The sequence below is a fragment of the Labeo rohita genome, chromosome 18 (genome assembly GCF_022985175.1).
Source record: "Labeo rohita strain BAU-BD-2019 chromosome 18, IGBB_LRoh.1.0, whole genome shotgun sequence".
Taxonomy (NCBI): domain Eukaryota; kingdom Metazoa; phylum Chordata; class Actinopteri; order Cypriniformes; family Cyprinidae; genus Labeo; species Labeo rohita.
In genome coordinates this window covers 4,875,970-4,889,814 of record NC_066886.1, presented here as the reverse complement: position 1 = coordinate 4,889,814, position 13,845 = coordinate 4,875,970, and the positions used below count along the sequence as shown (strand labels likewise).

The 13,845-nt window shown below is 33.3% G+C and overlaps 1 protein-coding gene across 2 annotated transcripts in view; it reads right to left on the bottom strand.

The window, feature by feature from the left end:
• Positions 1 to 13,303, bottom strand: part of LOC127180678 (anoctamin-1) — a 37,858-nt gene extending 24,555 nt beyond the window's left edge. For both annotated transcript variants that reach the window (XM_051134884.1, XM_051134885.1), the window contains exons 1-8: positions 13,136 to 13,303; positions 11,947 to 12,113; positions 9,255 to 9,560; positions 6,452 to 6,544; positions 3,106 to 3,257; positions 2,952 to 3,006; positions 1,171 to 1,222; positions 55 to 110 (exon numbers count right to left, since the gene is read on the bottom strand). In XM_051134884.1, the coding sequence (XP_050990841.1) occupies positions 55 to 110; positions 1,171 to 1,222; positions 2,952 to 3,006; positions 3,106 to 3,257; positions 6,452 to 6,544; positions 9,255 to 9,560; positions 11,947 to 12,113; positions 13,136 to 13,172 (918 nt within the window). In that variant the 5' untranslated portion in view covers positions 13,173 to 13,303. The remainder of the gene's footprint in view (positions 1 to 54; positions 111 to 1,170; positions 1,223 to 2,951; positions 3,007 to 3,105; positions 3,258 to 6,451; positions 6,545 to 9,254; positions 9,561 to 11,946; positions 12,114 to 13,135) is intronic.
• Positions 13,304 to 13,845: the final 542 nt, after the last annotated feature.

Here is a 13,845-nt window from a genome sequence, read left to right as displayed (position 1 = left end):
TAACAGACGAATTACAAATCATCTGTATTAAACTGTGTACAATGAATCACTTACATCATGCAGCGGGAAGGCAGAATCATAAACCCCTTTAGCTAGCAATGATGAAATACCTGAGACAGAAAAGAGAGAGAATTTGAATATCTGTAGGTAAAACCCTACACTGTAAAAAATAAAAAACACAATTTGTTGAGTCAGCTTAAAATAATTTGTTACCCTGCTGCCTTAAAATTTTAAGTTCAGTCAACTAAAATAAGTTTATTCAACTTGAAATGTTAAGTTGTACTAAGTAACAACTCAGATATTTGTGTTTGCTAAACTTAACAGGTGGGTAAGAAACCCAGCTGCCTTAAAATTTAAAGTTGATTCAACTCAAATATCTAAGTTGTCACTTAGTATAATTTAACATTTCAAGTTGAATGAACTTTTTTTGAATTGACTGAACTTAAAATTTTAAGGCAGCCAGGTTACAAATTATTTTAAGTTGACTCAACAAATTGTTTTTTACAGTGTAGTAGAAAAAATCTATGCCATAATTTATTTAAAATAATTTATATTTTATTTATTGACATATTACTTAAGACTTACTGATATAAAATTATAATTAAACTATTTGGAGTATATATTTATTGAACAATGCACATTTTTTAATTTTATGCCTAAACTGTGTTTTAATATCACTTTTAATAAGGATTGTATGATCTCTGTATAGTATCAGTCTTTAAATGCAAGATATTTAAATTGTTCCTGAAGTATACTTGCAATAGTTCCACTTTAACACAATCAAGTATACTTCAGTATAGCTTTAGTTGAACCTCAGCTCTACTTCCACACAATTAAAGTGCATTATTATACCCAAAATTGCAGGCTATTTTTAAGCATATAACAATATGTAAATGTACAGGGTGGGCCATTTATATGGATACACCTTAATAAAATGGGAATGGTTGGTGATATTAACGTCCTGTTTGTGGCACATTATAAGTGGTCAGAAACTTGTAAATAACTCATGAAAGAATAAAGTTACGTTAAAACCTAGCACACCATTGTTTTTCTTGTGAAATTCCCAATAAGTTTGATGTGTGATGTATCCATATAAATGACCCACCCTGTATTTGCACTAGTATACTAGTAATAAATTAACACATTTAGTGTGACTCTTCAGGAACGTACCCATAGTTTGACAGGTCTGAGTGCAGGCTGTACGCCTCAGAATTTCATAAACCTATGAAAGATTGTGAACATAAAACAATAATACATAAAAAAGCATACATTAACAGAATAGTTCACCCAAAAATGAAACTTTAAAGGGATAGATTAGCTGAAAATGAGCATTTTGTCATTAGTGACTCACCCTCATGTCGTTCCAAACCCGTAAGACTTTCATTCAACTTCAGAACACAAATTAAGATATTTTTGATGAAATCCAAGGGCTTTTTGACCCTACATAGACAGCAATGCAACCGACATGTTCAGGCCCAGAAAAGGAGGGAGGACATTGTTAAAATAGTCCATGTGACATCAGTGTTTCAACTGTAATTTTATGAAGCTATGAGAATACTTTTTGTGCGCAAAGAAAACAAAAATAATGACTTTATTCAACAATTTCTTCTCTTCTCTCAACAACTACTTTACAAAGTATTAATAAGCAGTAATTAGGAATATATTGAGGCAAAAATATAGTTGGTTCATAGTTAGTACTTAGTTAATATTGAGAATTGTACCCTAATCTCAAGTGTGACCAGACGAATTTATGTAGTTATCTATTATTTATTTGAATGAATTAATAGAACTTTTTCATGTATATATATATATATATATATATATATATATATATATATATTTCAGAGAGAGTAATTTGTACAGTAATCTAATTACACTGTTGAAGATGCAATTAGTAACTAGTATTTAATTACTTTTTTAGAGTAACTTACCCAAAACTGATTGCAAGTGACCATGAGTTGCAGTGTGACACACTCAGACTTCAGCATTGGTAAAATGGGTCAAACTTAATTTTTATTTTTAAGATATTGGTCAAAAAATTAACATTGCATATTTTAGAATAGCAGAATTTTTTTACATTTATAATTAGAGACAAAAGGTGATTTAAATACGTCTGTGAGGCATCAGAATTTAAATACATTCATTTGCAGGAAACAATTTATTTAATAAATTCAATGTATATATCAGTGGTTCAACCGTAATTTTATGGAGCTACAAGAAAAGTTTTTTGTGTGCAAAGAAAACAAAAATAATGACAATTTCTTCTCTTCTGTATCAGTCTTTGACACGCTTGAATGTGTCAGAAAGCTCTCGGATTTTATAAAAAATATCCTAAGTTGTGTTTTGAAGATGAACAAAGGTCTTACAGGTTTGGAACACAATGAGGGTGAGTAATTAATGACAGAATTTTCATTTTTTAATCTATTTCTATCTAGTCACTATTGCAGTATAATAAATGTGGACTCTGAAATGACTAAAAAGCACCATAAAGTATTGTAAAAATGGCCTATATGAGTCAAAAGATGCGTAACGGGCATGTTCATGTGCATTCATGAGCTATGCAGTGATGTCCAGTTCATAAATTGTTCTTTCTGAGTCAGTTCTTTACAGCGAACTGGCTGACAAAACCAATTTGAATGATTCATTCTTGATTCATCCAATTCACTGACTCAATGATCCCATCAGAGAGGTTAAAATCCTACTGGAAATGAATACAGACGTAATTTTGTCTGATATTGTATGGCACAAATGGTATTTGTGCACAAATTTGTGCAGCTTCAAAGAGCCAGCCCTCAATCATTGTGACTGTATGAGGAAAAATGACCATTGCATCATTGCAAAATTTCTCCTTTTGTGTTCCACAGATAAACAAACCTTTAGAACAACAGTTTTCATCTCTGGGTGTTTTAAAATTTGTGTATAATCATTGTTTCATTATTACCGATACTTACAATTCGACCTCGTATTGCATTGCTGAACAAGCTGTTTTTCGACTTTATATCAAATCTGCAAAATTAAAGAAAACCAATTAGGCCGACGCGTGGGCTTGCTTTTCGTAAATGCTCTTTTATGACAGTCTGGCTGTCTGCGAATGCTGGCACTCACAGGTGTAGCTTGTCTCTGCTGAACGGCTGGGTGAGCACCCTTGTGCGTGGGTCTTGGGGCTCCGGGACGCCCGGCTGAAACGGCTGATTGATCTTCGTCCAAAACGAGCTTAATACGCCCATGAGCCCCGTATTCTCTTTCAGCTGATACGTCTGGAAAAACAACCATAACGGAACTGAAATTAAACAGAGATTAATCCACTTACATCCAGAGCTACAGACAGACGAGACATGCTAGAAGTTGAGATCGGGGTCAGACGATTTAACACCACATGTGTGGAATAGAAATATCTTGTTCTGAAGGCAAACAAAGCACATCATGTGAGTCCATATGTCTCAACAGCTAATCCACCATTATCAGGTGATATCATTTAATACAACTCACAACCGCAAAGGAAAAGCCACATCTATAAATGTAACAATCATTTTACTACGCAGCGTATATGACAAATGCCAATTGCAGGAATTTAAAAACATTTGACAAGTAATCGGGTTGCTGAGCGTGTAATCAGATCACTTTTTTCTCTGCAGTGCTCAGACTTTGTGAATTGACTTTTGGCATTACAACTCCTCTTAGACCGCGCCAATCCAGAGCACTTACAAAGATCATGATGGAGCCAAAGCTCTTAACACCAAAAACATGACACTCACGGGCTGTGCCAGTGTCCATATTTGGAGTGACTGTGGAGTCTTTACAGCTTGGATTGGCACATTGGGCTCTCACTGGAATGAGTTTCACTGTTACTACAACACGTTCTCACTCCCAACTCGTCATATATTGACGCTTGGTCAGGACCCTTTGGCATCACTTTTTGATGCACAGGGTACCCCTTTGGCATCATTTTTTAGGGTCCTTCATTGCTTTAAATAAGAAACCCTTGGCATCATAATGCTGACACAAAAGGCACTGGGAATTTCATCGTCATCATTAAATTATACATTGGGTAATAATATTGCCATTACTGCATATATGTTAGGGTGTGGTTTTTCAATGTAAACAGTCACAAGTTTTATTTAAATTTCATTATTTACACATTTATGAGCACGTAACCCAACCTCTGCCCCTAAACCTACCATTTGTCAATAAAAGACAAGATATAACTCGCAGATACAGCTACAGTTGTAATTTATTCAAAAAGTATTAATATTCCAAGTCTTCCGAGGCAAAACGATTGATTTGTGAGAGGAATAGAGTTGTAAAGCTCAGTCTGTTTGTGTGTAAATAAATCCAAGAAAGGCCGTCTGCCAGAGGAAGCATTACGTCAGCCTTGGTTGTGAAATGCCACTGGCTCTTGTGTGTCTCGTGATCGATTGCATCATGCTAATGTTCGAGAGCATCTTTTTGAATGAGATGTGAGCGTGTTAACGGAGCAGGATAATTTTTAGCGATTAAAACCTTATGTTTTACTTTCTTCTTTGCATACAGATATCATATTGCTTCAGAAGACTCGGAATGCAACACAACTTGTTTGTGATGTTTTTATACTGCTTGTTTATGGTCAGTTTCTGCAATACCTGTGACTGTACTTATATTTGCCTGTTACGTGTTTTATATTGTTCAGATGTGGGTACGTTTAAGATAAGGGTGGGTTTAGGTGCTTCAATAAAAGTATACATTTATATAAATTTAGTAATATTTTTACAAATGCATGCAAATCATTAAATTAAGGCAAACAACTGAAATCAATGGAGGACACTGCACATCCAAAACTGGCGCTAAAGGGGTACCTTGAGCGTCAAAAAGTGATGCCAAAGGGTCCTGACCATGGACGAGTTGGGAGTGAGAACGTGTTGGTTTCTATCATCAACATTAGCTTATTTTTCTGAAACCGTTAAACAGTGCAGTAAAACTTATTATACTTATATGTATATAATATATATAACATTTTGGTCTTTCAGATTTGCTTTCAGAGTTATTGAATAATGCTAAATCATTCACATACGGTGTGAAACATCCTAACGTTATACCTGCATTACAAGTGACCATGAGTTGCAGTGTGACAGCCTGAGACTTCAGCATTAGTAAAATGGGTCAAACTTTATATTTTATTTTCAAGATATTGATCAAAAAATAAACATTACATATTTTAGAATAGCAGAATTTTTTTGTTACATTTATAATTAGAGACAAAAGCTAATTTAAATACATCTGTGAGGCATCAGAATTTAAATACATACATTTGCGGTAATCAGTTTATTCAATAAATTAAATTTATATATATATATATTTTTTTTTTTGGAAGAACTCTTTTATGCTTACCTAGGCTAAAATTATTTGATCAAAGATAGTTATATTGTAAAATATTACTACAATTTAAAATTGTTAAGATATATATATATATATATATATATATATATATATATATATATATATATATATAAAGATTTACATCCAAAGTAAAGCAAAAACAGTAAAATTTTGAAATTTGTAAATGTAATATTTAAAATAACTGTTTTCTATTTGAATATATTCAGCATCATTGCTCCAGTCTTCAGTGTCACATGATCCTTCAGGAATCATTCTAATATGTTGATTTGGTGTTCAAGAAACATTTCTTCTTCTTATTATTATTATTATCAATATTTAGAACAGTTGGGTACATCTTTTCAGGATTCTTTGATGAATAGAAAGATCCAAAGATCAGCATTTAACTGAAACAAAAAGCTTTATACACTATACTATTCAATAGCAGAATATCAGAATGATTTCTGAAGGATTGTGTGACTGGAGTAATGATGCTATAAATTCAGCTTTAAAAAATCACAGGAATAAATTACATTTTACAAAATATTTAAATAGAAAAAAGTTATTTTAAATAGTAAAAATATTTCAAACTTTTACTGTTTTTGCTGTACTTTGTATCAAATAAATGCAGGCTTGGTGAGCAGAAGAGACTTCTTTAAAAAACACAAAATATCATACTGTTGAAAAACTTTTGACTGGTAGTATACTAGCAACACAAGGTTATTGTAAGTTTGATTGTCAAATGTAACTGACACGTTCAAGGCCCAGAAAGGTAGTAAGGACATCGTTAAAATAATTCATGAGACTTCAGTGGTTCAACTGTAATTTTAAGAAGCTATGAGAAACAAAAATAACGACTTTATTCAACAGTTTCAGAAAAATGACAGAATTGTCATTTTTGGATGAACTATCCCTTTAAAGAAAGTCAAGGCTTAAACGGAATCAGGATGTGATACAGACCAGACTCACTTAGGTCCCCGAGAGCTTTATAACCCTCACAAGTCACGAATTTCTCACTGCATTAAAGCTCTAAGACATCTTTAGATTTTATTCTCAAATGGCAATCTTTTTATCAGTCTGTTTCCCTTTTATAGCAGCTCACCTTTTTAGTCGGCACTCTGATCTTAAGAAGTTCTGCCTCACGACTGAGGACGGACCAGGGAACGTGGAGTCGGGTAAACCGGACCGTTCTCATCTTGAAAGAAAAAGAGTAAAGCACCCTTGAATAGTGCAGTCAATTTGCAACTGAAAATTTAGTTCAAGATAAGGTGATTTAGCAGCCTTGATTAACACAAGCAGAGGTGCAAACACACACACAGAGTCTAAGAAGCAGCTGTTCCTAAAATGGTCTTATTCAGCGTGGATGAATGACACACACACACACAAACACATTAAACACAAACACCTCTGGCAATGAGGATCAACCATAATCTGCCTTTCGGCTGGAGACAGCAGCACTCAAATTTAATCCACACTAACATAACACAACTGATCTACCACCATCACACCACCAACAATCAAACGTACACCCACGTCACAGCTTTCCTGCTAAAATGAACCCTAGGGCCAACTTCAATCTATACAGACATCAGACATAGGAACGATGTTGTTGCATCTTAAAATTAATCTACTATTATATCTAGTTATGCAATATCAAAAAAGCATCATGTTTTGCATCATGGTAGAATTTGTTTTAAATTCAATTTATGCCAATTAATTAAAAAATCTAAAAATCATAATGGTCCTTAAAACGGGCTTTATTTTCTTTATGCAAAATAGGTTGAAATATCTAGATGTTTCTTCACACATGAGCATGTAGTGTATATTAAGGTGTTCTCAAACCTGTATAATAATAGGAACTCTATTTGGATTCATGAGGGTATTGCCTGACTATAAGCTATTTTTGTGGAAAAAAGCTGTATGAGTCAACCAATCTACTCCTATTCAGAAATACTAAGCTCTCCCTGCTTCAACTTGGGAAAATCCATGATGTAGGGGGAACCGATCATCTATTGTGACAACCACAGTTGCATCTGTCGCAAATATACTCCCGGGGGGCGACTACCGCTGCATTGCAGGAAAGCAAAAAATGCTTTTTGGCAGCTGTTAACTAGTATTAAAATCGCTTGAAAATGAAAAGTAGCTCCCCCTTCAACAAAAGATAGACTTTGCCTTGGTGTGCGAGGGTTTGGGCTTTTCTAAACTGGGTCTCCAGTTCTTAATTTCCAAGGTCACCTTGGGAATCTCTTGATTGTGTTCATTCTGTTGGTGTTACACTCAAAACTGAGCTCATGCCTGATTATTCATGGCTCGACACATGAGATGATGATACAGGAAAATGAGACATGCATGGGTAGACAAGAACACACATAGGCTATTGTTCAGAATCGCATACTACTATGGTTCTCACACTAATTTAGCATATTTTGGCCTGTTTTAAGCAGCTTGTTCATTATCTGATCAGACTAATTGAATTAAGACATTTCACACAAAATGGATTTTAAATAAATGCAAAACAAGCTTATTTAATTTCCAAAGATGATAATTGGACACCACATGCAAAGTTAAATACACTACTGTTCAAAAGTTTTGGGTCAGTTTTTGTTTAAGGAAATGAATGTAAATACATGTAAATACAGTAATAAAAAAATCTAATTACAACAATGTATAAATATTTAGTCGATGCAGAAAAGATTTTTCTTTTAATTTTTAATCATTAAAAAATTATAATAAAATACATAAATATTTCATTTATGCAAAGATTGATTTTTCTCTTCATTTTTAATAATTAAAAATAAATAAATAAATAAAAATAAAAAATGCAAAGAAATCTCATTACAGCAATGTATAAATATTGATTTTATGCAGATAAGATTTCTTTCATTTTATATATACATATAATTTCTTATATGTATGTTTTGCATTGTGAGATTACTGATTTGCATTACAATTCCAATATGCATAAAGCCAAAAATGCAACAAAAAATAAATTAATAAATAAAATAAATAAATAAATGCAAAAAAAACCCTTCTCATCATATTGTATAAATATTTAATTCATGCAGACAGTATATTTTAATAATTAAAAAATTACATTTTTACATATAATTGTAGTCTTAATGCAAATAATAATTTCTAATATGTATGTTTTGCATCATGGGATTACTGACTTGCATCCCAATTACAATATGCATAAAGCCAAAAATGCAAATAAAAGCATAATAAATAAATAAATAAATAATATAAACATGCAAAAAAAAACCTCATTACAGCAATGTATAAATATTTAATTTACACAGATAAGATTTTTTTTTCCTTTCATTTTTAATCAATAAACAGTAAAAAGTCTTAATGCAAATAATATTGTCTTATTTTATGCTAAAAAACACACTGAAGGTCCCATGAAGCATGTTAGGATCTTGGGAAGTGCTTTGCTTTTTTCAGCAAGGATGCAGTGATAAAAAGTGACAATAAAAATACATTTATATGTAACAATATTTATTGTTTCTATTTCAAATAATAAGAAAATATTCTTGAACAGCAAATCAGCATGTTAGATCGATTTTTGAAGGATCATGTGACACTGAAGACTGGAGTAATGAAGCTGAAAATTCAGCTTTGCATAACAGGAATAAATTACATTTTAAAATGTATTACAATAGAAAGCAGTAATTTTAAATTGTAATAATATTTCACAATATTTCTGATTTTACTGTATTTTTGATCAAATAAATACAGCCTTTGTGAGCGTTTGTGAGCAGAGGGGTTCAGAGATCATATGACAACAATTTACTATTCTACTGTTTGAAATGTTGCATAATGCATTGTTTCTTACATATAGCAGGCAGTATTTAATGCTAGTATTCTAGTATTCTGAACATAACCATGCACACATAAACACAAACCTCTTTGTCATGTTCGATCTCCAAGCCTTCCTCCTGAAGTCCTCTTTCAAATTCCTGCCTGATTTTATCTTGTAGTTCATTGGTGGGTTCTGTCGCAAGCCCCGCCTCCAGCACCGCCTCTGAAATATCACCCTTCGTACTCCTGCGCGAAGGGGTGGGGCTTTGAGACGGCACGTTTCCATTAGAGACAACCGAGTGGCGGTGTTGGGACTGGCGTCTCTTGCAGTGATAAACAAGAACGTAGTCCACTCTTCTGCGGCCGTCTGCAAAACACAGCCCTCCTCCTGGACCAGGGCCTGGCTCCTCCTGAAAACACACACAAGCATTCTTCAGCTCAGTAACATCTAGACACATCTGCATGACTCTACAGTGAAAGCTGTAATTACAGATTCCTGGAGCTCTCTCAAAGCCGCATAGCGTATAGTTGGCAGTTTCAGCAAAAAAACTGAGGATCTGGGTCATCCACTGATTGGCTGGTAGTTCAAAGCAGTCGGATGATTCCTGTCATAGTCATGTTTGATTTGAATTCTGCTTTTGAGCAAGGTGCATAACTAGGATGTCCCATGTGGTTTGCAAATTAGTGGATAAGACCACCAGCTGAAACTGACATTGTGGTTTGCATAATGTTCTCTTCACACTACAAAAAGATCTCCAAAAATATTACATTCAGAATATATAAGATAATATTTTTACCCCAAATAAGAAAAGAAAAATCAAAACCTTGATTTGAAAAAAGATATTTTGTGATTTTTTTTTTTTTTTTTTTTTTGCATTATGAGATTCATGACATGCACCCCAATTCCCATTAGAAAGCAAGCATAAATAAATAAAGACATTTATGAATGAATTAATAATTCTTGTTACTGTAAAGAAAACAAAGCAATGACAGTTTACTGCATATATGCAGAAATATTAGATTTAAAAAAAAAAAAAAAAAAATTTAGCAGATGCTTTCCAATGTGATGCATTGAAAACACATTGCAAGTTCCACTGAAGGATGCTGGGATCTTGGAACGTGCTTCATTCATTTGTGAATGCAATCTGAAACTGCAACTGTCCAGTAGTGATATGGATTTTTCAATGGTCAGTGGCAAAATATAGAAATCTTTATCTGTGGGCTCCACCCTGCAAACTATATTTTGCATTGTGAGATTACTGACTTGCATTTAGTTTCCATAAACATAAAGCCAAAAATGCAGAAAAAAATAAAATAAAATAATTTTAAACAATAATATTAAAATACAGCATCTAAATATTTGATTTAGGCAGATATTTTTTTTTTTTTTTTTTTTTTTTTTTATTTTTTTTAATAATTTAAATTTTTTTAAAGTTTTAATCAAAGTTTTAATGCAAATAATTGCATTGCAATTTCTTATACATATGTTTTGCATTGTGAGATTAATGACTTGCATCCCAGTTCCCATAAACATAAAGCCAAAAATGCTTAAATAATTAAATAAATAAATACATAAATACATAATATTTAAAAAATACAAAAAAAAAAAAAAAAATCTAATTACAACAATGTATAAATAATTACTTTATGCATATAAGATTTTTCCCTTTCATTTTTAATCATTAAAAAATAAAAATATATGTAATTAAAGTCTATCTTTTTGCATTGTAAGATTACTGATTGGTGGTCCCAGTTCCAATACACATAAAGCCAAAAATGCAAAAAAGGAAATAAATAAAATAAATTAAAATAGATTAATTTCATTACAATTTATAAATTTAATTTAAGCAGATAAGATTTTTTCCTTTCATTTTTAATCATTAAAAATATATATAATTAAAACTTCTTAGTGCAAATAATGTATGTTTTGCATTGTGAGATTACTGATTGCATCCCAGTTCCAATATACATAAAGCCAAAAATGCAAAAAAAAAAATAAATAAATAAATAAAAAATAAATAAAAAAGTAAAAAATACAACAATGTATAAATATATGCAGATAAGATTTTTTCCTTTTATTTTTAATGATTAAAAAATAAAAAATATATATAATTTAAAAGTCTTAATGCAAATAATTAGTTTTTGCATTGTGAGATTACTGACTTCCATCCCAGTTCCAATATACATAAAGCCAAAAATGCAAAAATAAATAAATAAATAAATAAACATAAAAAAATAATAAAACATAAAAATAAAACATGTCATTACAACAACGTATAAATATTATAATTATGCAGATAAGACTTTCCTTCCATTTTTAATCATTAATATATATAAGTCTTAATGCAAATAAGATTTTTTTTATTTTATGTGGAAAACACATTGAAGGTTCCACCGAAGCATGTTGGGATCTTGGGAAGTTTTTTTCCTCTACTCAAGAATGAATTCTGAAACAGTAACTGCAGTGATATGAATTTTTCAATGGTCAATGGCAATGTCTAGAAATCTGTTCTAGTCAGCTCCAACCCACCAGCTTACAGCTGCAAAATATTTGCATTTTCTTATGTCACCTTACTTGACCCCTGGGGGTCTGTGACGGTACTGCATGGGGTCTATTAAGAAGATGCAATATGCATAACATATTCAATCCGAACATTTTAATACAATCTTACCAGAACGATTATTTACTGCAATAATGTTAGTTAATAATTTAAGTGCTCTAAAAAATAATACCTGTCTTTGATAATCAACAACATTTCATCTTAAATCCTGCATTACACAACAGAAGTCACGAACCGTATCCTCAGCAATGTCGTTGGCATCGTGCCCGCTGCTGGCCGTGCCCTGCTGGCCCAGTTCAGAGATATCGCGGGCAAGACAGCGGAGTTTCTCGCTCTGCATTGAAGAGGACTCACTCTTCACAGCGGAAACACGCATGCGCTCGGGAGCCCCGTTCCAATTTTCTGTTAGAACAAGATATTCACAAGTTAATTTAAATGTCTATTACTATTTTTCGGAAAGTCTTCCATTGCATCTTTTTGTTCTTTCCCCTCTTTTATTATGCATGTCACAGTTTTTAGTGTGTGTGCTTTGATAACATTGCATGCAAAACAATCATGCCACTGAATTGCTTGAAATTGAAATGGAATTCAGAGAAAGAGAGAGAGCGCATCCATTTAAAAGTAGAGGCTAAAAACCTTTCAGCACCAAGGACAGCGACATAATTGAAGGCTGTGCGTCAATGCACAAAACCTGTAAAACTGACTCTGATCACACAAACAGCGACGCGTTTGAAATATTCTCACACCTGACTAAAGCGTCACTTAAATATGCCTCATGCCTTCAGGTAAACAAACACAGGGATTCATGACTCTTAGAGAAAGCTAAGCGCATTTACACCACCTGACTGCAACAATGCATCACACCAGTCTATTTGTGCATATCAAATCACAATTTGCATTCTGTCGTCAGTGTAAAAAAAGAAAAAAAGATCATAAAGTGCGTTTGATTGTTGTGATAAAACAACACATGGCGTCAGATGGCGCTTGAAATAGCTCCAGCTTATTGCCCCAGCTAATTATACAAACCCCCTCCGAACACACTGAGCCCTCTTATTGTTTTCCAAAGCAAAAGGATGAATTCTAACACAATTAGTTAGAACGTTAACGAGTGTTAAAGTGTGATAGCCCATCTGAAGGGGCAAATAATAGCTCGCTCCTCATTGCAATTAACATGAACGACCAGTTTGGTGCCACTCAAATGTTCAGTTTTCAGACTAAGTGACTATAAATGCGCGAGTACGTGAAATAACATGCGTGCATTTGCAACAGTTTAATATAAAACGATAATCAAACAAGCCAATTTATGGAAGTGCCAATTGCACAGATACCAAATGCATTTTCCCTTTGGCTCAGAGAAACCAATGCAAGCGCGCACAAACAACAACATCAACAAACAACCCAGGAATGTCAGGGTTGGTACTCACCCGTGGCAGAGGGCGACCTGTTCAGTGCCATGTTCATGTTCCCGGTGATATGGTGGACAATCCGCTCGCGGCCCCGCGCAGCTTAACGCGCTCGTGCTGCTGCCGTTAATTCCGTGGAGCTCGAGACGCTCAAACTTCCAGCGAGAGTCGGACACAGTGCGCGTGCACCGAGAGAACAGTGACAACCGACACAACCCCCCTCCCCCTCACACACACACACACACGCACACAACACACAAGATATCCCTCTCAAGTGTAATTATTACGAACTAACCGTGGAAAATATTTTAAAACAAACATTGTTTATAAACATAAATTGCAATATGTTGTATAATCATCCATATAATAAATAAAGCAATAGTTAGAAAGGAATTAAAATACTGTCATCATTTAGTCACCCTCATGTTGTTCCAAACCTCAGGCAGAATCAGAGTCTCAGTCACTTTCAAAAGATTCATTTGAATCACTGATTCATTCAGTTACTCCTGGTTATCAGTTGTGTGAATCATTCACTCAACTGATTCTTTAAAAATACAGAGTTAACCAGGTCTCGTATTAAATATACAAATATATAAATATAATAAGAAGCGTCGTTTTACATAGCGATTTCTTCACAGTAGGTCAGGAAATTACATTTTTTTTCAATTGCTAACAAGCATTTACCAAAACTTAAAGTACTTTTTCTAAACTCTTAACACAGCAACGCACCT